This window comes from Hippocampus guttulatus, chromosome 5, assembly GCF_054856545.1.
Source record: "Hippocampus guttulatus isolate MCC_2025c chromosome 5, RoL_Hgut_1.0, whole genome shotgun sequence".
Classification (NCBI taxonomy): Eukaryota; Metazoa; Chordata; class Actinopteri; order Syngnathiformes; family Syngnathidae; genus Hippocampus; species Hippocampus guttulatus.
In genome coordinates, this window is record NC_141265.1 from 20705753 (window position 1) to 20730971 (window position 25219).

Consider the following 25219-nt stretch of genomic DNA (forward strand, 5'->3'; position numbering starts at 1 on the left):
TGTGACCGATTTATTTGTTTGGTTGGTTGGTTGTTTTGGAGGGTCTAAAGTTGCGCACGATGTTTCTAATGTGAATTTTGCCTTTTTGGCAAGTCTGCTTCAGCCACTCGCCGTAGTTGAAATGTTTGTAGGTTTCCGCTAATGAAAAGCCAACTTCTTGTGTGGGAGCTTTCACCATAAAAGCGTGACGCAGCTCTTTACTGTGGGATCCTTTTATTGTGAAGCGCTTGTAAGGAAATCAAAACAAATTTTAAACCAAGGCACCCGCGGGAGTGGCTGTGACTTCCCCGTTAGCCGTTAAGCTAACGAGCTGTGCGTGCCGTTGACTCGAAAGTCGAGCATAAAACATTTGCAAGGTCAAAATATTCTTGAATGATTCCAGGAGCGCTGAAGATGACGACTGAGCAAAGGTAGTGTCAAATGTGAACACGAAACACAGCAGCCTGCTTTAAAAGTTCCTTTTTTTCTATATTGACTTCGTTTTATTAAATAAGATGAGACGAGTTGTGGTTGTCTTTTACTCGTCGCGGTGCTAAACTAACACACATGAAAAAGCTTCTAAAATTCGCTTTAAATAATACAATGCCTGCCGTCTTATCCAATAATCAAACGTAGCACCTGTTGACGTCAAGTCAAGCCAAGTGCAGCCTTCTGGTCCGGACACTTAATCCGTTTTCAGAGTCCGTCACCAGTCGAACCGTGATTACGGCACCCAACCTCATCGAGAACAGGCTATTTTCATGTTAAGTCAACAAGATGCAACATCCTGTTTAGAAATATGGTGTGGACGCGGGAAGATAGGGACCGGCTCGCGTGGCAAAACCAAAAATCCGCATAGAATTGATGTCCTTTATAAAACCATTGAAAAAAATCTCTATCTATCTATCTATAAAGGGCCAAAAGATTTTCAATAAGGTGAAGTACATTTTCCTTGACAAACAGGGCCCACCTGAGCGTAAGGAGATGAGCATGAAGCCGAGTGGCATGAACGCTCGCCTTGAGGACGCCCTGTCCCGCATCGCCGTGGAGACACAAGAGATACAAGAGCTGGAGCAGCAGTTGACGGATGGTGAGGACAGGCGTCGGCCCATCACAGGCCTCCTCTTTCTCATCCTCCTTGTGAGCAGATTTCTTTTGTCGTGTGGTCTCCAGGGCAGATCTTGGCCAATGAGCTCCTGCAGGAGGACCTGGAGGGGATCCTCGGTGGACTTCAGGAATATCTCCGAGGACTTCGACTTAAGGTACCACTTCACCAATTCCGGAATGACAAATATAGTGCACTCCCACTACTGGCGGGGAATGTTGTGCTTGTGGTCGCTTGAGGCACTATTTTATTGCGCTTCCTTGTTCCATCTTCTTTATGGTTCATTTCCCTCGAGAAGAGGCAACTGTACAGTATACTGCAACAAAACTAGTACGCTGGAAACGTGTACTTGCCTTGCGCCTGAGTTAAAAAAAAAAAAAAAGCAAACAATAATTAGCATAGATGTTACTGTGCTCATGTGGCACAAGTAATTCCGCTTGCTCTTGTTTCAGGCCAGTGAGCTGCAGGCTGAAAATAAAAGTCTTCAGCGCCACCTGGAGGATGCTCAGAGACACCGCAAGAAGCTGGAGGACACGGCCCGGGTTTGTGATCAGGTGACCTTTGAACCTGCGTCACGGGGACGCTCGGGTCACCAACCGAATGGTGTTATTTTCCCGCTCAAAGCGATGTCAATAGAAGCCAGCCGTTCCATTCGACAAATGACGTGGCGCGTTTTGTTCCGAAAGCAAATTTTTCACTGGGAGGGGGGCGTGTCTGATGTTTGATGACGTGTCCACAGAAGATGGCGGCCCAGCAGGAGGCGCTGGCAGCGCTGAACTCGGAGGCCCAGGTGCTGAAATTGCAGAAGGCGGGGCTGGAGGCGGAGCTGAAGGACATGAGGGAGGAGCTAAACCAGCAGCTCGCACTGCGACAGGTGAGCCGACGCTCTCAAAACGACGGCATCCAATAAGAGGAAACACAAGCCTGCCACTTCTTGAGCGTTGATGAGGTCACACCATGTCAAACACAGCAGACCAAAACCAGAACCAGCGTGGAGCAAACCCAGCAGCAAATGGCCAGACCGCAGGACCAGCCGGACCAGAATCGCATAGCCCAACTCGAGGACCGTGTGACCCAATACCAGAACCACATAACCCAACTACAAGAACAGTCTTCCAAGCACCACGAGCACATAGACCAGCTTGAAGACCAGCTGACCCGATACCGGAAGCGCATCACCCAACTTGAACATTCTGTGGCCCACCACCACAAGTGTGTCATCCAGGCGGAATCTCAGTCAACGGCAAGTGTCGTCAATGCCAGGACGCCCGCAAGGGGGCGGGCTTGCCGCCTGTCGGGGGGTGCCAATGGCAAACCGAAACCCCACGCAGACAGGTAACACACGCACCCCCTGACAGCACTGCACCGTTCGCCGTGTGAGTGTGTGTGCGCGCGCGAGATCGAAGCGCACACACACTTTGACACTCGGACCCCGGCACATGATCTGACCGTCGTGTTGATGTGTGTGTGTAGGAGCGTGTTGCAGCTGTGTGAGGAGGTTCAGTGCGTGGAGCAAACCCTTCACAAGAGACGAGCTGAACTTCGCGAGGCCGACAGACGATTGATGCACGTGCACGTGCGTTTCCATAGCAACCAGGTACACACACGTACACGTAGCCAGGTGCGACAAAAGACACTCAAGACGGGACAATGAGCGAAAGAGACTCGTTTGTCTTCCAGGCCGCGTCCCAGCACAGCGCCACCACCCTGAAGCAGATGGCACTGCGCCTCAGGTCAATAAATGCACTTTTCAACACGACTTACGATTTTAAATATGTTTGTGAAACTTATCACCTTAAAGCAGGAAATGTATCACATTCGAATGTGGAATCCATCACGTTAAAACTTAGCACTTTCCCAGTCAGCAAAATTGGTCTGGGGCAGACACGGCACGTACACTCCTGCCCACATACCTCAATGAATGACGGTCCTTACAAACCAGAGCCCTGCAGGATGAGGAGGCGGAGCTTAGGAGGCGGACCAGGGCGGAGCATCAGCGGTTGAGAGCAGTGGAGGCGGAGCTCAGTGACAGAGAGGCAGAGTCCCAAGAACTCTGCACCACAGTGCACATGGCCACATGCAGGTATGCACACGCCATGCGTGCGTGTGCGCGCGCACACACACACACACACACACACAGATTTAGCGGTTATGAAAATTGAAAGTGCATTTTCAAAATTTTAGAAGGACAAATTGTTGTCTAAGATTTTGGACAAGTCGTGGTGAGATTGCATGGATAATATTTGGTATGCGTCAACCCGAAACAAAATGTGCTCTGAAAATTGAACTGAAATGGGCACGATTAGCCGTTTGACCTTTTGAAGAGGTCAAGCTTCCAATGATAAACGCAAGAGACACTTTGCAAACGGCAACACACTTGCGCTGATGCCTCTTTGCTCCGTTATTAATGTGATGCGCATTGTTTCTCATGAGGTTTTCAAAAATTAGCGAGTCACCTTCCTCATGCAAGCAAAAAATTCTGAACCTTTCAATTGAATTTCCGAGCTTTGAGATGAAGACTGGAATTCAGAGTCAAGTACATGAAAAGTACAACTTGACTGAAAAATGCCAAAGTAGGCGGGCATAGGTTCTCTTCCGAGGGGCCCAATACACAAACGTCGTCGAATTTTCGCTCATTTCGTGCTCTCAATTAACCATCAGCAGAGCTAAAAATATGCAAATTAAAATTCAATATATGCTGTGTCATATTTGTCATTTGTGTGTGTGCAGACTAGCTGAGCTTGTGCGTGCGTGTCAGGAGGCTGATGCATGCTTGGACCGGACCCTCACTCAGGTATGACACACACACACACACGCACACACACCATTGCTGATGTTCCACTCGGGTTCCAATGCTTTTGATGGTCTCGGTACAGGTGGAGCGGGCAAGGGCGGAGCTTCAGGGCATGGAGGCGGAGCATCACAGACTCAAGGTGAGAGTGCGCCTGTGCATTGACGCAACGTTCGCACAATCTGTCAGTGGTTGGTGTTCGTGGCTTCATTTACTCGGAAGACCAAAAGGTCAATGCGAGTGCCGAATGCAAAACGCCACGGACGGGCAAACGAATAGACTTCAGGAAAACTCATGAAATAAATAAAGCAAAAGATCGTTTTTGCTCACAAAATAACATTAAAAAAAAAGCTGTGTCGAAAAACAATTAACCCAAACTAGGTTTTAGATTTTGAAAACCAATCATTGCAAAAATGTCCTTTGTTATCGTCTTTGTGAGTGAATATCATACAGGAGCTTTCGTGTCGGTATGATGCTGCGTCCGTGTAGAAAAAGGAGGACAGTCAAACTGTCGTTGGGGGGTTGGGGTTTACTTTATTACATGATACATTTGTGTACTTCAAAACACTTTGGGGGTTTCCAGTTAGGTGAACTTTTCAGCCCTCCTTTCCTTATTTGAATGTGTGTGTGTGTGTGTGGGTGTAGCGCTGAGTGTTGCTGTCTGATCAGAGTGCCACACTGCAGCTATGACGTCGATGAGGAAACGCCGCTCAATGCAAACTTGCTGTTTGGCTGCGAACGTCCCAAACTTATTTTTGAAGTGTGGCGGGAGGAAACAGGATGTCGAGCGCACGCGTGACTTGGAACGTGGGACGCCGACGCCGTGCCCATAAAACGGCGGCACGGCTCACGTCCAATGGGATCAGCTCTTCTCCCTCGCCATTGTGATTGTTGCGAGGCAACTCGCCACCTCGGGAGCACAACAGCTGGCGTCCACCTGCTCCAGCGCACACTGACACACACGCACACACATTATTGTGTTTCGTTTTTTTAAAAAATATATTTTTTAAAGTGCACCTTCAACACACGTTAGCGCTGTGCTTTAAAAACACACACACACACAGAGCTGAGGCAACATGCTAGCGAGTTACACGCGGGCAGATTGGCACCTGCAAGTGTCCGTGGGCGGCGGCGTCCAGCAGCGCGAGGCATCGAGTGGCCCGGAGGCTCAGCTGACGGAAGACGTCGCGGCGGAGGCTCGGCTCGGACGAAGTGTCCACCACCAGGCGCAGCAAACACGGCAGCCACACGTTGACGCTACCCGCTAACCTGCAGGTGTGACATTCGCGCTCAGTGGCCAGCAGGAAGGTAACGTTCCAGTTACTTGTTTGAGCATTTTCTCAACACGTTCTGAAACTATCCTATTATTGTTTTGTTTTGTTTTTTGCTACAAATCTATTATAAACGTAATTTTTAAATCACTTTCTGAATCTTGTATTCTTTTTTCTCCAACACTTAATTGGAGGTGCACCTTATAGGGCGTAAAATACGGTAAATGCCACGCATGCATGCGTGTGCTTACCGTGGCCACGCTGCCGTAAAGAGTTGCTGGAGGGCTTCTAGCGTGTCGAGTCTCGTGAGCTCTTCGGGGGCGTCGCTGACCTCCAGGTAGCCCGGCACCACGCGACTCAGACGCCCCAAGTGGCGACACGCGCACACTCCCATCCTAAACACGCACGCAGAACTTCACTGTAAAACGTTGGGTGGGGGAGTAGCGGTAGGGGTTACACACACATGCACACACAGAAACACTTTGACACATACATGCAGCCACTAATACACAAACATGGAGACATCCGTACGCACCTTTGCAGGTAGGTCGGCAGCGCCTGCGCGTAGACTCTCCTGAGCGCCACCTTGTGTTCGGCCTCCATGCGTGTGAGAAGCAGACGCAGCACGTCGTCGTGGCGACAGGCCGTCCGGCAGCGGGCCACCGAGGCAGCGGGGCGCACGGCCGCCGAGGGGGGGTTCTCCAAAACGGCCAGCACGTCCAACAGGCACGACAACACCAGCTGTGCGTGCGTGACAGCTACGGCCTTAGTGAGGTGCGGTCGGCGTGGTGACGTGCGCACATGGGTGTGTTACCCGCATGATGTCAGCGTTTGAGCCGTGCAGATGTTTGAACAGCGCCTCATACATCACGTCAGCCCGGTTCAACGCGCGCAGCTCACTGGCAGCCTAAAGAAGCGCACGCATTAGCACACATAATTTAAGTACTGAATATGAGGGGGGGAAAAAAAGCACATTGGAGTGTTTGCGTGTGTGTCATGTATTTGAGCGTGTGCGTGTGGATTACGGTATGTGTCATGTATGGCGACTGCGTGTTTGTGCCGACCGTGTTGCTGACAATGTGGTGCAGGCAGCGAATTCCCAGCATGCACTTGTTTGCCTCATGGTGGTCGCTGAGGAGGAGGGCGGGGCCCAGGAGGCGGGGCAGCTGAGAGGCCAGGAAGGGGCGTTGCACCTGCACCCGCAATGACATCACTCAAGCCTCGGCCAAGTGGGAGAGAGAACGTAACCGGTGACGTCTTCAACGGATCACGTGCTTCGCCTGCGTCGCACCTGGAAAAGCGTCCACGCGAACACCGAGTCGACCTCATCGATCTCGTCGCATCGCTGCCGCGCTTCCCTGAAACCCACGTGCGCGCACGCTCGTTGGTTACACCTGAAAGAACTCGCATGACGGCGGGCGTCGTTACCTGCTGAGTGCGGGCTGCAAGACATCCAGGACCGCCCCAAGGATACCCGCCTCGGTGTCAGGCCCGCCCCCTGTCAGCATGTGGGCGGAGTCTTGCCAGCCTCCCGCTGCCAGCAACTGCGACTCCAGACCGCGAGACGCTTCTCTCGACGCGCGGCTCGTCCAAGAGCGCTCCTGAAAGCACGGTAATTAGAACAACTCGCATACACACAGTCGCATACAGGATACACACAGTTAAGACATGTATACACACACTTACAAGTGCACGCACACGGGTTCACATCACCTTCCACGATATCACAATAGATATTCTTTTTGTGATTTTGTCTGTGTGTACGTAGTAATTTTTGTCTTTGTGTATATTCCTTTATGTGGGTGCGTGTTTGTTTGCACCAACCTGCATGTGCGTGGTGGCAAACACGCAAACGTGCGGCGCCACGGCCAGCGTCACAGCCCGGGCTCGGCGGTCCGGGCCCGCTGCCTGCAGTTTTGCCAGCAGGGCTTGCAGGGCAGCGGCCACAGCGGGCACGTCGGCGTAGTGACGTAGCACGGGGGGTCCGGCATTGGTGACGTCACGTGGCGGCAGGGAAGTGCGGCCGATCAGAGCGCAGACGACAGAGACGTACGCCGCTTCCAACCGGGTTGGCCCATCGACTGGCCCCAGCAACCAATAGGGATCGGCCGATCGGAAGATCCAGCCCACCCGGTGGACGGGGAGGCTCGGGTCCAGGGGTTGGCCCATCAAACGTCGCTGCAGCTCGGTCAGGAGCGCGGTGATGGGCGGGAGGGATCCGGAGGGGAAGGGGCGCTCGTCATCATCCAGCTCATTATCATTAAGTAAGGCTGAAAAGTCCGTCATGGGCAGCTGACACCCGCCCCCAGCCCCCAAGAAAAATCATTTGTGAGGTGAATATTTTTTAATTTAACATATGACCATTTTATTGATATACTGCTTGCTCTCTTTCAACTATTTGGTCGTTTTTAATTTAGCCCTCTTTGACGATGACGCAATTAACACGCACGGCGCTTTTGGTCTCCTGAAAAATGAGGATTTTGGAGGTACAACAATTTCACCCAACGCCAGGGATATATCAGATTTTTTTCCATATATTCATATATCATAAATACATCTATTAATGCGGGCATTACGAATATAAGAAAAAACACGTTTTCACATCGTCAACACGGCACAGAAATATAAGGCGCTTTAAAATTCTAATTTTCACCACAACAATTCATAATTAATTACATTAATATGCGCATGCTGATTAAGTCCGCTAATGTGTCGTGTTTACCTTTTACAAGAATAAGCTCGAGTGAATCATTTTGAATGCCAAAAACAAAAAGCGACAATGGACACTTCCGCCTTTAGTGCGTCCTTCGGTCAAAGGGTTCCCCCCGGAAACAAAAACAAGGCAAACAAGGTGTCGGTTGTCAAAGGTTCCTGCGGTGGAACTGGCGTCTTTTTGTGAAATTTCAAATTCTAAAAACTCTGATCAACATGAACAAGCACCTAGACACTTTAAATAACACCACAGTTCAAGTTTAAGTGTTTTGAATAAACATTTTTATTGAGCAAAGATTGGGTTGCTAGAAGATGTGAAGATACTTCGATGGATGGATGGATCCCAGTCAGCAAAATTGGTCTAGCCCAGCTCTGGGGCAGACACGGCACATACACTCGACCCACATACCTCAATGAATGACGGTCCTGCAGTGGCCCACGTCTGGCATCCATGATGCGGGCCGCATTCGGCCCAGATCTGAGCCGCATTGTAAAACCATATCTGGCCCCGACGCTGGGCCAGAACAGGTTCCTGATATCAGCCTGAATTCAACCTCAACTAAGCCACATCTTTCATGAGCCGTATTTGACCCACATTTAAAAAAAAGTCTCAAAAACGACTGTTATAAAAATATGTTTATTGTCATAATTTGTGAACCTCACATATAACTCCACATACACTGGAAAAATGCACTTTTCTTTATTTAACAGTGAACACAAAGTCCAAATTGGGATACAGCTTACTCTTGAACGGTATTTTTCTGTGAATCAAATTGTTGCGCTCTCCATGTCCTCTTTTCTTCTCATGCTCTCCTTCCTGTCACATCCCGATCAGGAGCCAGATGTATAGTATAGTATGTATAGTATACATGGTCGGTTTTTTTTCGTCCAAAAAGGCCTTCCTATACATGGTCGTTTTTTTGGGCTAAAAATGTTGTCCAAAAACGCCTTACTATACATGGTCGTTTTTTTCGGTCAAAAACGCCTTACTATACATGGTCGTTTTTTTCAGTCAAAAATGCCTTACTGTACATGGTTGTTTTTTTCGGCCAAAAATAAAAATAATAATAATAATAATAATAATACATTTTATTTATAAGCGCCTTTCAAGACACCCAAGGACACTTTACAATAACAAAAAACACAAAACAATACGATGCCTTACTATACATGGTCGTTTTTTTCGGCTAAAAACGCCTTACTACCCCTGAGCCACACCACCACATAACTTCTTGTTTGTTTTGTGTTGTCTTCAATAAAGCTGCAAATGGTGGTTAAAGAAAGAAGAGACCTTGTTGCAAACAATGGGAATCGAACACCCAACCGCTGGATTTGGGACTTCAGCTTTCTGCTACTGAGCTAACCCACCACAATGAACCTTTGGGTTGTTTTGTGTTTTTATGCAAATAAGTTGTATATGGTGGTTAAAGAATAGACATTGTTGCAACAACCAGGGATTGAACACTTAACCTCTGGTGTGGCACTCCATCACTCTACCACTGAACCAAAGCACCACATAGAGCAATGGAGTTGTGTTTTTTTATTAATCATGGTCGTTTCTTTTGGCTAAACTGACGATACATGGTCGGGTTTTTTTCCGGCTAAAAACGCCTTACTATACATGGTCGTTTTTTTCGGCAAAAAAATTCGTCCAAAAATACTTTACTATACATGGTCGTTTTTTTCGGCTTTCGGCTAAAAACGCCTTACTATACATGGTCGTTTTTTTCGGCAAAAAAAATCGTCCAAAAATACTTTACTATACATGGTCGTTTTTTTCGGCTTTCGGCTAAAAACGCCTTACTATACATGGTAGTTTTTTTTTCGGCTAAAAACGCCTTACTATATACATCACTGGTGTCATACTCATTTCACATGGTGGGCCACATACGGCCTCGGTAGATGTCAAGTGGGCCGGACCATTAAAATGATACCATACTTTGCTATAAACAACCAAAACAATATGTCTTTCCTTTGTTTTGGTATAAAGAAGCACAAGAACATTTGGAAAATGTTGAAATTTAATGAATGTATCTTTTACAAAACATTTCATGAAGCAACTTACATTTCCTTCAACAAATGTGCAATTTACTTTTGTCATTCACATATATGCATTGCAACTGATCCCATTGATTGTACAAACTTTAACAAGTAATTGGGATTGAAAAATATAGTCATGCACTTTATGATTAAACAAGATTTATAAAGAAAGGAAGTTTTAAACCATTTACACGTGCATATAAAATCTAAATATAATCCCTGCCTCCACCTTACAAACTAAGGAGAGTGCTATTAAATGTGTAAATGTGAGAGTGCTATTGATAGCGTCTGCTGTCATGGTCTGTCTCAGTGACGGACTGAGGCTGCTGTTGTCTTCTTCTCTGGTCAAAAACGGTGCCCCCTAGCGGATACTCAATGAATTGCACCTAATTAAAAATATTAATTCTGTGTCTTTTATGCATTTTTTTCATTTTTAAATTATCCTGCGGGCCTGATTGAACCTCGCGCGCGCGCGTGCGCGTGCGTGTATGTGTACGTGTACGTGTATGTGTATGTGTGTGTGTGTGTGTGTGTGTGTGTGTGATGAATGGAATTCCGCATCGGTGTGCAATTGTAAAACAAGGCTGTGTGTTGAAAAAAATAAATCTGAAACTGCATTTAAGGGTGGCTCAATACTGGCTGGCCATGTACGGGCCGGAGTTGTCAATTGATTTCTGGCCCAAATACTTCACTCCACAACTGGCCCTCATCTGGTTTGCCAGAGTCAAGCCAGTGCCTCCTTTGCCACTCCTGGGCCGTGTTCGGCCCACATGCATTATGCCAGTGCCGACTCAAGGCCAGCTGTGCCAGCTTCATGCCGAATCCGGGCCAGATGCCTTTGCTGACTGGGATGTTAGTCTGCCATTTCTGAAGCATCAGGACAGAACGTTTGGCCATCAAACTAAACTTTGAATGTGATTTAATTTCTAACTTGTGATGATAAACAATGATTGCAAATTTTCCAAAGTGTGTGTGTGCGTGCCAGTGTGTGTGTTACTACTTTTGTGCGCATGTGTCACTGTTGGTCAGTGTGTGTATGTTTGTATGGTAAGTTGTTTGTCTAGAGCCTCAAAAACACACTGAGGATCCTGATCTGCATCCACGTGCACACCATCTGGAAACGCACACTACACAAACACACACACGCACAGGTACTATCTTAATGTCACAATTGGATACGTCTTGATTCGTTTGTGTGTGTGTATACCTGCAAGCCTGCGGTGTGCGTCCTGTAAACTCCGAGCGCATTTGTGACAGTGCGTGTGTTGTCATCACATTCGCGGGCATCGCAGGGCGCAGTGTGAACGCTGAACAGAAAGTGACATCACTCATCACATGACCAACCTGACTGGCTGCGTTCATTTATTCCTCTACTCATGTTAACTTCAGGATTTTTTTTATAGTTTACCATTAAAATGTCCACTAAAAAAGTTTCATCGAGTGATGAGGGAAGAGTTTCAGCCCGCATTACTTCCTGATTAGGGATTTGGGATTCTGAACAGAAATGAGTAATTTTATACAACACAATCACTATAACGGAATTTATTTAGAAGGGTTTTTCCAGGTTTTCAACTTGTGACTCACTCAACATTACAGTTGGCCTGAATCGATTCATCGCTGTATCTGAATTTTTTCGAATGCAGACAGGACATAGCCTGGCGCTTCCCATCGAAGCGGATGCGCCACGAAAAGTCAAACGTCCCCGCCTGCATCCCGACTGAACTTCCAATCCCGATTGAGGTGTTCCTATGGAGCGCTTGCATCGGCTTTGGCCGTCCGATTGCACTGGGACCGCAACACGACACTCCGCGGAAATCTTTTGAGCTAAAGAAGTTGCTGGCGTTGTCACTGACCTGGGATCAGCTAGGCTGTGCTTCATCATGGTTCTTTGCAAGCAAACGTCATCAGTCAACTCCAGAAAGAAAACCCTGCCGACACATATACAGGAGTAACAGACTGTGCATGTGTGTGTGTGTGTGTGTGTGTGTGTGCGCGTGCGTGCGTGCACTTGTCACCTGTTAGGTGCGTTGAGTGAATCCGTAAGGTTTTTGGCATGTTGGAGGTCGCACGGCAGGTGGTGAAGGATCCAACCTCGCTGGCTACAGTCCGGACGGTCCAAACGCTCTTGAAAGACTTTCAAGGTCACATTCTTTGGAACTGTACAATGCACATGCGGACGCGTGCGCGCACACACACCTGTAAGTACTGTTTGAATATGTCGTTGCTCCACGTGCGTTAAAGTAGTCGTCGTTTGAAGGTTTACCATTATATATATATGCTAATTTTCATTAGCCAGTCTCTGATGCTTTGCATGATATGGTAGCATTGAGCTAGTTAGTAGACTTTTGAGATTAATGGGGGAAAAAAAACTTTGTCCAGCTCTCCCTCAAAACTTCACATGACACCTAATTTGTGATCTAGAACCCAAAAAATGTCCCGATCATGACACCTAGACCACAAAACGTGAGCGAGCTCCGCCCACCTGTTCGATTGTGCTGCACATACGTTCGGACTTCTTCTCCCACTGAAGACGGGTCAGCTTCGGCCCAACTGAGAAGGTCACTGCAACACACTAACACGCCGACAAGACGTCACGATGCGAGCGTGCGTGTTCGTGAACGAGCGCGTACGCGTGTACCGTCCACCATCTTGTATTTGTCAGCCAGCATCTTGGCTTGAAGTCTCTTCCCCGAGCCCGGCGGACCTAGCAGGAGGACTCTGGGAGTTCGGGAACAACGCCGAGTCCGCAAAAAGGCCACCGCTAGACCGCACGCACAGAAAACACCCACGTGAGCGCATGTGCACACATGTAAATGTGAAAAACATTTTTCAGTGGGTGTCATTTGGGCTGCGCACAAATCGGCAGCGAGTCGAACTAGGTTGCGGATTGGCCGTTGGAAACGAATGCCGAATCGGAATTTTCCCATTCAAATTTTTCTTTCAATTCTAGTTGTTATTTCGTTCCTTTTTGGTGAACGATAAGCGAAACCTCCAGATTGTCCCCGAGAGGCGATGACACCACATTGCAAACCCGACCTTGCTGGTAGACGTCGTCGGGCGGCTGGTCGGCGTCCACCGTCTTGAGGACGTGCCGGTAGGCGGAGCTCAACCCGGTCACTTTGCAGCGGTAGCGCTGCAGGTCGGCCGTCAGACCGCCTTCGCGCGCGGCGGGCCTCTTCTCGGCGCGCTGCGCCACCGCCTCATCGCACGGCCGCACGAACGCCTCGTGGTACACGTCTGAGCACAAGAAGCCGCGTCACGCCGGCCGCCCCCCGACGCCGACGGGTGAGCGGCGTACCTCCGGTGAGCGGGTCCAGCAGCCTGCCGCGATGCCGCTGCAGGAGAACGTCTTCGCCGGCGTCCAGCAGAACTGACGGGCCACCGCGCCGCGTTACGTCGCTTCCTGACACGCCAACGCGCCACCGAGCGCGCAAACGCTTACCAACGTGTTTGGGAATGACGCCGCCCTGCTGAAGACTCCGAGCCTGCAAGCGAGTTTGAGGAAGGCCGTCCAGCACCCAGCCCTGCAACAGGCACCAACAAGCACCAAACATCACCAGACCTGCAATCCATTCGGATTTTTCATTTTTGTTAGGTTTGGTTTCGTTTTGGCTTTTCGTTTTTTAAATTCACTTGACACTTGTTTTGAGAGCAGTTATTTTTTTTGTCTTTTTTATTTTGTTAAAAAATGCTTTGTTTTAGTTTTGTGTTAAATCGTTTGAATATTAATTTGAGTTCCCCGCCCCCCAATATATGGAGTACTTACAATTTAAGTAAAAAGCTCGCTAAGTATTGTGTAATAAAGTAAACTCCAACACGACCGTTTGACCTTCCTTCTATCGTACGGATATACAATAATACTGAAATAGAAAGGTTTCAAATCAACCTCCAAAGCTCATTATGATGTTAACTGAAAAAGATGAAAACCAAACAAAACCAACCAAACGTTTTTGTTAACGAAAAAAAAGAAAACACTAATGAAAATACTTTACAAAATTAAACTTAGACTGCATCTTGCGTTTATAAAACCAAATGACATCAAAAATGTCATTCATTGTCATGTTTGTCCATTAATATCATTTTGAAATCTATTTGCTTTGAGTCCAAAGAAGGAAGGTGACTTGCTTGAGAGCTTTCGATGACTTGACTTGACTTTATTTCACAATACCCACCTTAAAAAAAAATCTTGCATTCAAAAAAATGCTCCATACATTAAACACATGAAAGTAATACTAAAACTAATCAAAAGGAAACTAAATGAAACATGCCGAACTCTTCGAACCCTGGTGCGTGCGTGCGTGCGTACCGTGTTGAAGCAGTCGGACTGTTTGAGTCGCCCTTGAATCAAGTCCACCAGAAGATCGTCCGGCACCTCCTGCGGACGCAAGACAAAAGCGTGTGGTGACGTCACAGCATCGCGCATGCGCGGGGGGGGGGGGGGCTGGCGCGTACCTGCTGTTTGAGCGCGTGGCGGCGCGCCTCTTCGCCCAGCGGCGATGGGTCCTCGAGTAGCGTTTCCATGGTGACGTGAACAGCTCCCAGGTCGGCGCACAGCCTCCCGGCCTGACATGACACGTGGACCGGAGCTCACGTGACCCCGCTGGGCCGGGCGAGCCGCCGCGTCACGTGAGCTCAACTCACCAGAGTGGTTTTGCCCACGGCGGGGGGACCCATCAGGACCACCCTGGGAACTGAGGCCAGCGGCGTGCGTGGGTACACGCGGGCAAAGGGAACAAAACCAGCATGAAAGTGTTGCGTAGCAACGCCACCGACTGCTGTTCAAAGCTTTACAAACACTTTGGGAAAGCTGCCTTCGTACGCGCGTGTGAGTGTGTGCGCGCGTGTGTGCGGTGAGGGGCCTGACCGTGCACGCTGCTGTCCTGGAGCAGAAGTAGAAGATAAGCGATGGGGTCTTGGGGCTGGTCCACAGCCAGGCTGGACACCATACTCTGAAACATATGCACGGACGCAAACGTTGTTCAAGCCTTCCAAAAATTCGCCGTTCTGCGTGGATCTGGAAGCCAGTTGGAGTAACGGTCATAAGATGACACGTTGTTGCTGTCAAAATCTATCCGAGTGACTTCTGAGTGACATTTGGAGCAGCTCACCTGGACCAGGTGGATAACGTTGTGCTGGTCGGCATAGATGGACATCTGAGGGGGGACCCGCAGGGGCAGAACGCTGTCCTCCATCATCAACTTCACCTTCATCAGGTAGAGGACAAGGATGGGATGAATGACTGGCTGGCTGACTGGATGGATGGATGGGTGGACGGATGGAGGGGTAGACAGGCAGACCTGTGAACTGTGAGGCGGGCGCGCTAACCAGCTAATCATCCATTGAGTCATTTTACCATGAAAATGTGAAATACGAATAGATGGATGGATGAAAATGCGGACATGAATCATTTCCAAGAGAACCAGAATAAGATGAACATTTTAGTCGGAATGGTGTAAGTCGGTTGGATAAATTTTCACTGTGGAAAATTACCCAAAAAAATAAGTTGCCTCTCTTCTTTCAGGCGAGATTTTTGGGGTGGATGCAAAATACGGAATCGCCCGGATGTTGCGCTGCTTTTTATTCTTCCCGTGACAGTGCCAATAAAGGTTTGGTGTTATGAATATAACACCTAATAATAACGTTCGTAAATCAAAGTCCGTGATCCCTTGTCACAAAATGCTACCCCGTTGGCCGCGCTAGCTGCTAGCGTGAGTCTTCTCCGTTACGATCATGATCCCACCGGTTTTTCTTTCGTTCGTTCCGGAGACTCTACCCGCGTAGAATGGCAGACAAGAGAGTAATTTATAGTCGAAACGTGACACAAAATGACACACATACTCGTCGTAATTCACACAAAAAAGGCGGCGAAGCTTTCAAGGTGGGTTAATTTAGCGCCGTTAGTCAAAAAGTTGAACGCGCTGGTGAAATGTGAACTTTTTCAGTTTTTTACCAGAAAGAAAAGTCTTGCTCTTTTCCGCCGTGTGAGACGCCGACGTCGTTGTCCCGGCAACGCCGCGTCATGACGTCACCTGGGAAGTGATCGCTACGTGGTGGACAAAGCCACAAACGCAAGCAGGCTGATCAAAAACAGAGTAAAAGAAAAATACAATTACGAAGTGTTATGTAAACTATATGCGAAATGATCAAGTATGAATACAATAGAATGTGTAACATACCTAAATGAGCCACATGTATGGTAATTAAGAGTGGGTCTCAACCTTTTGACCCCAAGTAGCAACACCACGAACAGCGTTAAAATACAGCGGCAAAGTTGGCCAGCGTACTCAAGAGATGAGGGGGGAATGAAGTTATTAAACCACAAGACGGAAAAAAAAATACGACAGACATGCAGGCAGGCACACACGTGCACAAACGGATACGCATATGCAGGACATGCACAAATCCGCATATAATCAAACAGGTGGAAAGAAATGAGTAATGAAACAAAAATGGGAGTGTGTCAAATCATTAAGGATGTGTACTGCAATGAAAGAAATGAGCGTGTGAAATCATGTGAACTGAAATAAAACTCCAAAAGTTGGCATGAAATATAATCCCTTTATTATTTCGATTTCACATTGTCAAGAATCAAAACGGCCGTCGTCACATCTGCGGTGCCACGTTGTCGTAGTCCATGATGCTCAACTCACGGCGTCTTTGGCTTACGGCCAGCGAAATGTCGGGGGCGTCGCCGAGAGGCGGAGCCGACAGGCAGACCCCCATCTGGGGACTTCCTCCCGGGAGGGCGGCGTCCTCACCTGGACTTCCTGTCTGGATCTGTTCATCTACCTTCAGCTCTTCTTCATCATCATCATCATCACCATATGTGTCATCTTCATTCTCCAGCTGCTCCGCCTCCTCTGGACTGTGATTGGGTGGTCTGAAGAGCTCCCATGCCCTCTGCTCCAAGAAGGAGCCAATCGCCAGCGGGGACTCAATGGGGGACAGTGGGAGGGGCGATGACGATGAGGCCGAGGTGGGGAGGAGAAAGGGGGAGGTGGACAGGCGGGACACGCCATCGCCGTTTCCGACGGCCACGCCAGACGAAGCGGAGGGCTGTAGATCGGGCTCGTCAATGGCGGGCCTGCGGGAGAAAAGATCATGACATCACGTGATGTCGCCACCCGCTGTGATGTCACTCATTGTCACATGACGTCCTCTTTCGGCATCCTCCGTGTCACGCGACATCTCTGATCAGGTGGCGTCATGAAGAGGTCACCGTGATGTCATCATGTTATGCCACGCGAATGTCACTCAAAGATGACATACACATTGTTGTGTGATGACATCACGTGAAGGTGCGCAGGTGTGTGTTCGCGCGCGCGCGTGTGTGTGCTTGTGGGACCTGCTGAGCGAATCCACGGCGCTGAAGAGTTGAAGCATCTCACTCTGCAGAGTTTGGACCGTCTTCCGCAATGCTGTGCATTGGGCCTCGCACGCCGACAGCTCACCCCTGCCAGACAGGCAGTGTTTGGAGAGAAAGTGTGCGCGCACACACACACACACACACACACGCACACACACACACACCTGCTGCGCCTCCTTTGGTCATCCAGAAGCTGCTTGTGTTGTTCTATGAGCGCCTCCTTTTGGGCCAGTTGCTTGTCCAGCTCGGCCGCTCTGTGATTGGCCGCATCCAGCTTCTGCCTGTGCTCTTGCTCCGCCTGCTTGGCGCGCCGGAACTCTCGGCGGGCGACGCCGCCGATCATAGACGCCTCCTGGAGAGTGTGTCCACACCTCGCTATGGTGACCACAAAATGTTCAATTTTGCATGAGCGCGTGTATACGTGTACTGACGGTGCTGCTGCACGGCGGCTGCGCGTCCAGTTGGTGCGTGAGAGCTTTGTTGGTTTCTGTGAGCACAATTAAGTGTTGGTTGAGCAGGAAGATCTGTTGACGTAACTTGTCGCTGCTGCTCAACTGAAACGAGACGTCGTCACCGGCGTCATGTCATCATGGCTCGCATTTGACGGACAGCTCTCCTGGCAACCCCCCCAGCCCCCTCCTCCACTCACCTTGAGTGACAGCTGGCTCAACTGGCGCTCGGCATTGGAAGCCTTATGATTGGACTTCTGAAGCTCCACCTCCAAATTCTTCATTCTGCTTTGACACTCCTGAAGCTTGCTCTGGAACGGCCAATCAGAGGTCAGTCGGCTCCATACGGCCAGCGACAGGAAAGAGCGTGTGTGTGTGTGTTACCTGCAGCGCGAGGTGTTGCACATTGTGTTCCTGTTGCTGCTGCAGCAGTTGTTGCACGTGCGCCTGGAGCTGCTGCGCGTGCAAATGCGCGTCCCGTTGCAGTTGAGCCGAGCGCTGCCGCTCGGCCTCCAGGTTGCTCGTCAGCGCCCTCGTCTCCTCGTCCTGCACCGCCAGCTGAGTGCGCTGCAGAGGCAAAGCACAGGTACTGCCATCAAGTAGGGATGGGCGAGCCCCGATGCCAGTGATCAATGCCGGACCCATACCGGCCTTACTTCAACATATCGGGTACTCGCGAAGCCCTCCTGCGGCCGTCCGAAAAATGGGGAGTAAATGAAGTGCAGAGCTGACAGAACATTTCTCGGTGCCAATTGAATCTTTCACTATCTTCTCATGTGGCCATTAAATGGGAAGTGTGAAAACAAATCATGATTACATTCTTTTTTGTGTGGGCTGCGACTAATCGAAACACGGCAATCTAATGAAAATTGCGTTTGGGGAAAATAAATCGAAGATGCAAAATTGTTTCGTCTTTTTGCTGTCAACTGCAAACAACGTTACGGGGCTCCGAGATCAACCAATCACGGCTCACTTGTTTTCTGAGCTTGGTCATGTGACATTCGCAAGCCGAGCCGCGCTGGCATTTGGAGGCGACCGTTGGATTGAAGTTCCAAAACTCAACTGAGAGGAGGCATTTGCGAAAGAAATGAAAACAAATCCACAATTAACACAAACTAAGAGTTAATTTGAAAAAACAAAAAGTCAAAAGGAAGTAAACATTAACCATCGTGAAAAAACTCCCCAACTACTACGACTCTGTGCTTACGCCTCGATGGCTCCAAACGGAAACCCGTAGAATTTCTCCGCTCCCTTTCGCGAGCTTGTACGTTACCATGGCGACGCTCTGCTCCTCCAACGCGGCGGCGCTGACGACGCGGCGCAGGAGGCGCCGGTTCCTGATGGCGTGCTGCTGACGTTTGAAGCGCTCGTACTGCAGCTGAGCCTGCGTCAGCTGCAGGCCTCGCCGCAGCGCTTCCGCCTCCTCCGCCTGCACGGAGCCTGACACGCACGCGCAGTCGCACGAACGCAGGGTCAGTCCTGCTAACGTAGCGGGCGCGCGCGCGCGGCCACCAAGTTTATTGTAGTGAACCGACACGAACGAAATAACGAAACGGAAAAAAATGACATATGTCCGAATATGGACATCGTTAATGATCAATAATAACACCTGCAAATATTGTTGAAAGTAAAAATGTGTTGAGCTCAAAATTCGTTCTTGTTTTGCAAAATAGTCCTACCTGAATCTACCGTAAATGGCCAGGAGCCGTTCTGAGAGCGCCACTCGACCCCGACTTTGAAAGAGGCCCTGGTGAGTTTGGACTATTTGGGGAGCGTGCCGCAGCCGACGGCGAGGCTTCCGCGAGGGCCAAATGAAAACGAGGAGGCCAAGAAGGTTTTGTCTCCGTTCGCGATGCCTTTGAGCGGCATTTCATGAACAGGCAAACACATTTGCCGTTTAACTGCACGCGCTTTGTGGGACAACTCAACAGGTTTGTGTGTCAAGTTAGTGAGTTAGTTTGAGTACCTTTGCTCCTCATGCTCTGTTGTTTACCTCCAGAAGGGTTGCGATCCAACGACTTGGTGGATGCTGAAGACCTGCAAGACCGGGGGGGGGGGGGGGGGGGGGTGGAATTGAGTCTTCAAGTTAAGCGTCACATGAAGCCCCATCTTGCTCATGTCCTCATCTTGTAAAGGTGATGGTGAGTGTATGATGTGCTGGGCTCAAAAGTGACATTTTAATTTGTTGTATGGGATGTGAATAATTCGTACAAGTTGACAGAACTACTTTTTAAATAATTTGAGAATGAAGAACAGACACACACACTGACCACAGGGGAACAGGCACACTGATGAAGGAGCTGCTGTTGGTCACGGCTCACAGCCAGATGCTCGCACACCAACCAACAGGCGCTGCCAACAAGCTAGCACACTCACCTCCTGCTAAGGCTAACGCTAACGTGCGCGTCGTGTCCGTGGGCGATGAGGCGGTCCAGCAACTGCAGAGGAGACGCGGCGATCATCTCTTTCTCCTCATCTACCTCCTTGTCATCGTCACGTTTCTCGAGCGTCGCCGTTGGGTGCTGCGCCTCCATCTTGCGTTGCGCCTCCTGCAGGGGGAAAGCGGCACTGACGTCACCGAGGCGGCCGTCAACGGTGGTCAAGGCCGGCTACCTGTGTCTTGCTCTTCATGAGCAACATGGCGGCGTGGGGAAGCGCAAGCTCAAACAGGAAGTCGTAGGAGGGGGCGGGGCCGGTGGCAATGCGCGGCGAACCAGAGCAGGGAGGAGGTGGGGCTGTGTCAGACATGGGCGGGATTTGGTGGCGGGCGGGCGTGGAGGTGAGGAGGAGGGATGGCAGGGGGGAAGAGCAGGATGAGGAGCAAGGTTGCGGGGGGCAGGCCTTGTCTGCTGGAGACAAAAGCTTGATGAGCATCAAATTAAAGGGCACGGACGGGTGCGGCTTCAGGGTGGAACCTGGCGTTTGGGAACGAGCTCACCTTCGACAGTGATGACATCATCACGCGCCGGCTCCATCACCTCCTTCCTGATTGGCTGTAGCCTGACCTGTGGACAGCGACAGAGGCTCTTCCTGATGCTCCTTCAAAAGGAAGGACAATAACAGAGTAGAAGAGCAAAGAGCACTCAAGTCACCTGTGAGCCCGCCGCATGTCGGACGCCATCTGGACCGTCTCCTATGGGCGGGGCCACGGCTGGAGGGATACCTTTTACACCTGAACACACAGACACGCATGCAAACACACTTGAAGCATGTCGGCAAGCACAGATGCACGTATGTCACCTGTGCAGGCGTGTTACCTGAAAGCGAGTCGTTTCTACTCAGGGAATGGGCGGGGCTTACAGCCGCCATTTCTGGAGGCGGGGTTGACAAACCACATTGAGAGGAGGGGCTCCATTTGACATCGAGCTGGACAAAACATCTCACATCATCAAGCTCCAAGCATGTCACCATAGACATCCAATGGACATTGTCAGATGAATTGCCACATTACTCACACACACACACACACACACACACACACACACACGGCCATACTTGCACATCCAGGTGGTCAATGTCGAGCATGCTTCCTGAGAGGCATGAAGTGTGCGTCCACGTGGAGTCCCTGCTGCTCCATGCTGAGCAACCAACGGGAAGTTAGAGACAGGAAGTTGGTGACAGGAAATGGCCAAATGACTCACCGCCAGGGAGACAGGTTTGGTCAAGGTGGGTGAATGGGGGCGGGGCTAGCTTGTGGTCATCACAAGAGGACTCCAGAGGGTCCAGAGAGACTCGGGAGCACTCCATGATGATGTCGTGGACCTCCAAGCGACGCCACCTGACGCCAAAAACGCGGGACCAGTCTACATTTCAAAATAAAAGTCTCACACCACAGGATGACTTTGGGGGACTGACTGACCTGGAAGGATCCACTTCCGAGTCCTGAGTCCCGATCACCAGCTCGGGATGAACACGCACCTGATCCAACATCGGCTGACAAACAACAACATTGGACACATACATTGAAATCATGCACTGAACTGACTTCAAATACATGATCAACTTGCATCAAACATGCACACACACACACACACACACACACATTCATACCTTGACCACGTGGTGGAAGGTGTCCAGGTTTTCCTTCATGCTGTAGTGCAGGCGCAGGTAGGACAGGAAGTTACAAGGAAACATTCCGTAAAGGCGATGGAACAAGGCGTACACGCCGGCATGAAGGTGGACAACGTGGGAGGCGGGGGCGTGGCCTGCACAGCGCATGGCACTTTTACAACCACAATTCGATCGGGAATCCAAAGCAAAGAGGAGTCTTATCTAAAATAAGTCAGCTCTGCCTCGTGACAAGTCGGATTGTTGCGTATGCTCAACCAGCCATTAGCATGTAGCGCCTTCAACTAACATTTTTACCATCTCTACCAGTGTGTGTGTGTGTATGTGTGTACACATGTGTGAGCATCACCAGGGTTTTTGAGGCTCCATGATGCCAGGCGTCCAAAGACGTCAAAGAAGTCATAGATGTGTTGCTTTGCGGCCTGAGGGATCATGGGTAATAGCGTCACTAATACCAGCACCCCGGGCACCAGCACCATCACATCACCGTCGCTCTAAAGGCAAGGCAAGGCAAGGTAGGTTTATTTCCGTTGCATATTTCATACACAAGGTAACTCAAGGTGCTTCACATAATTAAAAGTACAACACATTTACAAACAGAGTACAGAAATAAAAGGTATCTTCCTAAAACAATAAACATCACTTCTGGCAGCTTATTCCTTTTGTGTGCGGCCTTACAGCCAAATGCCGCTTCAGCGTGTTTACTTTGATTTCTGGACTCATCCAAAGCCATGTGAGAGTTACTGTCTAGATTTTTGTCCTTCTTGATAAACTGATTTGTATGTTAAGCATTTGGCTTTTTCTCCTTTTTTTTTTTTAAATATTCACTGAAATGCAGCACCAGGTAATTATCGTAACAGGCCTGCGTGTGTTTTTCACCTTGAGGCAGCGCAGCAGCGAGGTGAGCAGAGGTGATCGGCTGACGTGATGAATCCACGGCGGTTGCTGGCTGATCATGTGACCCAGCAGAGTAACGGCAGCCAATCGGTTCGCTGGCCTGGACACTGCTTCGTTCAGTTTGTCCAGCAGGGCCTGAGAGAAGCATGCACACATTTAAACACAGACTAACACGCAAGCTAGTCTTTCTCACGGGATGCCATATTAAAAAGGGGATTTCACTTACATGCAGAAAAAAAGTGTGTTTTGTGTGTGTGAGAGACCTTATGTAGGGGTTCTCTGATGGAGGAGAGCAGTGTCAGAGCTAAGGCACAAGAAGAGTTTAAGTAGAAATCCACCAGACTGCAGAGCACAGCGCCTCCTCTGTCTGCCAGGAAACATTGCAGTCAACACTCAAGGCCAACAGCCACACAAACACACACCCGCAAACACGGGCGCGCACATGCATGCACGCACGCACGCACAGGTGGGCGGGGCACTGATAAGGGCTCTCAGATGAAGCACTGCACCTGAACTCAGCTGTTGGCTGATTGCTGCTCGGCCTTGCTTCGCCTCCTGCAGGTCCGAACTGTCCAATGAGAGCAGGAGCTCACCGATGCTCATCTGCTCCTTGGACATCCTGTGCACAGTTGATCAAATTTGAGAGATTATGCCTCCTAAAATTATCAAAGATTAAACCAAACAAATGCCAAAAATAACACTTTGAATGATGCAATAGCCATAAGAAACAATACAGATTGAGGTTTAGGCGTTAACGTCAGCATGGCAACCGATCCACTTTTTAAAAATTGGTGTCAAGTAAGTTACTTTGTGACGTCACGAGTGAGCCACCTTTGCTCAGTCACGTGTGCAAGCGCAGCCGCCGCTCGGTTAGCCTTGGGCCGAGCTAACATGCTAACAGCTGTCACGCTACCACAGCGGTTCGTTGCCAAAGTGGCTCCTGAAAAGCCCACATGCTCAAGGATCGACTCGGGCTGACGTCAATACAAAGTCCATGACATAAGCTTTAAAGTTTTCAAAGTTTTTTTTTTACCTTCAGACGCGTTGAGCAGTGCAGGACGCCGCCATGTTGAGCAACAAAAGTCCCGCCCCCAGCGAGAAACCCAACACCTGCCCCTGTCAATCAATGCCTGGAGAGGCGTTCAGTGCACAGGGAAAAATTCTGGAAAATTTAACAGGTACTTTGAGTTTAAAAAAACCCCCAAACAAACAAAACAGATGGAACAAGATGATAAATCAGTGACAATGAAACTTTTCTGAATTTGACAACAATGGTTTGGAAATGAAGGTGCTCTACGATGCAGCGTTTTCTTGTACTCATCATTATCCACGTCCTCTATTCAAAACTACTGATTGTGCAAGCAAACAAGATGATCACCTCTCTCCAACTTTTTCTTTGTTCTCTGAACTCTTTCTGCTTTTGATGAGTGAGACAGATTTTGTTGTGACGTCTGCCGCGTCAATATAAGGTCGGTGTCACATCCGCTGTGTAAACCGAAGGTTGATTCAAGTATAAACATAAACATGAGCGAACACGTCGGCAAGTGGAAATCCTTCAATTTGACTTATGAAAGCGTTCAACTTGGGAGGAGTGAGAACATTGCAAGAACCTTGTTATCTTGTCCCGTAGCAACAAAAAAAAGTGTTTTGTTTTCACTCACTGCATCAACGAACACGATGCAGAGATAACAATGTTGACATACATCCAATGGAACTACGTGTTTGTGTGTGTGTATATGTAATGATTGACCACAACTTGTTAGCACATGATTAAGTCAACGAACATCTGCGCTCGTTCTCACGTCCTTGTGTATGAAGTACGTCGACACAAAGATTCCCAATCAATCAATTTTAAAAATTGTAATTTGAGGGGTTCGTTTTTTTTAGTGGCTAGCTCAACAAAAGGGGAGATGGAATCCTTCAAATGCAGTTTTATCAAAAAGGAAAAATAGACGTCTACACGGCAGCACGTTGGAGAACACAACTCTCGTAACTAAAATCACTTCCTGCTTCTCTTACTTCAACAGCCAATCAGAACCCTATCAACATAAAAACATGTCTAAGCAATTATTAAACAACAGAATGCAATTTAGCTATTCTTAACATGAAATAATATGATGCTCAAACATGAAATGATAATAATCAATAACATAATATAAACTTACAAAATCAACGTCGTCTTATTCATGATGCTGTTTCTCCACATTTATGGTGCAAAAATGGCAACTTCCACTCAACACCACGACGGCATCTGTGGCAATCATCGAGAAAACAGGACTCAGCTGGTCATTAATATGACACTTCCCACTTTTCTGCTAAAATGAGTTGGTGCTCGGGACACATACAGTAATTTTCTTGAAAATGTAATTGTCATATCATATAAAATATAATACATACCGTATATGTACAGAGACAACAATTGAATGAAACAAGACAATTGACTGACTCAATACTTTAAAAATAGTATGGACTCGGGGTGGGGGGGGGGGGCGTCAGGTCGGATCCAATTTCTGCATGCCCCTGTAGTACACAAGCGCCGCG

At 49.0% G+C, this 25219-nt stretch overlaps 4 protein-coding genes across 13 annotated transcripts; 1 reads left to right on the plus strand and 3 right to left on the minus strand.

The window, feature by feature from the left end:
* The first annotated feature begins 10 nt into the window (after positions 1–10).
* Positions 11–5297, plus strand: LOC147205461 (uncharacterized). 5 transcript variants are annotated; one of them, XM_086110694.1, is made up of 12 exons: positions 11–410; positions 943–1069; positions 1153–1241; positions 1537–1638; positions 1824–1958; positions 2055–2419; positions 2558–2681; positions 2765–2817; positions 3027–3167; positions 3815–3878; positions 3961–4017; positions 4521–5297. In XM_086110694.1, the coding sequence occupies exons 2-12, from the start codon at positions 964–966 to the stop codon at positions 4524–4526; spliced, it is 1242 nt and encodes a 413-aa protein (XP_085966820.1). In that variant the 5' UTR covers positions 11–410; positions 943–963; the 3' UTR covers positions 4527–5297. The 5 variants fall into 5 exon arrangements, 4 of the variants coding, with proteins under 4 accessions (XP_085966820.1, XP_085966822.1, XP_085966821.1 ...); XM_086110696.1 differs by having other exon boundaries at positions 2058–2419; XM_086110695.1 differs by having other exon boundaries at positions 1827–1958.
* Positions 4390–7982, minus strand: tti2 (TELO2 interacting protein 2). The gene is made up of 10 exons (XM_086110693.1): positions 7869–7982; positions 6971–7438; positions 6575–6747; positions 6438–6504; positions 6211–6339; positions 5961–6053; positions 5682–5887; positions 5398–5541; positions 4985–5144; positions 4390–4827 (listed from the first exon to the last, which is right to left on the minus strand). Exons 2-10 carry the CDS (start codon positions 7430–7432, stop codon positions 4738–4740), a joined length of 1524 nt encoding a protein of 507 aa, XP_085966819.1. The 5' UTR covers positions 7433–7438; positions 7869–7982; the 3' UTR covers positions 4390–4737.
* Positions 7983–9861: 1879 nt separating this feature from the next.
* Positions 9862–15915, minus strand: ak8 (adenylate kinase 8). Of its 4 annotated transcripts, none has more exons than XM_086110692.1 (14): positions 15849–15915; positions 15007–15149; positions 14763–14847; positions 14540–14589; positions 14351–14461; positions 14205–14273; positions 13197–13422; positions 12935–13135; positions 12537–12659; positions 12381–12470; positions 11914–12055; positions 11752–11826; positions 11106–11205; positions 9862–11025 (listed from the first exon to the last, which is right to left on the minus strand). In XM_086110692.1, the coding sequence occupies exons 2-14, from the start codon at positions 15106–15108 to the stop codon at positions 10924–10926; spliced, it is 1476 nt and encodes a 491-aa protein (XP_085966818.1). In that variant the 5' UTR covers positions 15109–15149; positions 15849–15915; the 3' UTR covers positions 9862–10923. The 4 variants fall into 4 exon arrangements, with proteins under 4 accessions (XP_085966818.1, XP_085966817.1, XP_085966816.1 ...); XM_086110691.1 differs by lacking the exon at positions 15849–15915 and adding an exon at positions 15389–15633 and having other exon boundaries at positions 15007–15226; XM_086110690.1 differs by lacking the exon at positions 15849–15915 and having other exon boundaries at positions 13197–13268; positions 13341–13422; positions 15007–15236.
* A 521-nt stretch (positions 15916–16436) lies between these two features.
* LOC147205464 (hamartin-like) lies at positions 16437–25219 on the minus strand. Of its 3 annotated transcripts, none has more exons than XM_086110686.1 (23): positions 24844–25219; positions 23712–23840; positions 23188–23297; positions 22942–23045; positions 22661–22813; positions 22131–22275; positions 21764–21918; positions 21573–21646; positions 21355–21491; positions 21209–21291; positions 20971–21079; positions 20806–20885; positions 20652–20718; positions 20327–20559; positions 20090–20262; positions 19680–19750; positions 18987–19153; positions 18098–18280; positions 17914–18024; positions 17696–17818; positions 17429–17616; positions 17244–17351; positions 16437–16982 (listed from the first exon to the last, which is right to left on the minus strand). In XM_086110686.1, exons 3-23 carry the CDS (start codon positions 23294–23296, stop codon positions 16502–16504), a joined length of 3054 nt encoding a protein of 1017 aa, XP_085966812.1. In that variant the 5' UTR covers position 23297; positions 23712–23840; positions 24844–25219; the 3' UTR covers positions 16437–16501. The 3 variants fall into 3 exon arrangements, with proteins under 3 accessions (XP_085966812.1, XP_085966813.1, XP_085966811.1); XM_086110687.1 differs by having other exon boundaries at positions 19707–19750; positions 20327–20562; XM_086110685.1 differs by having other exon boundaries at positions 20327–20562.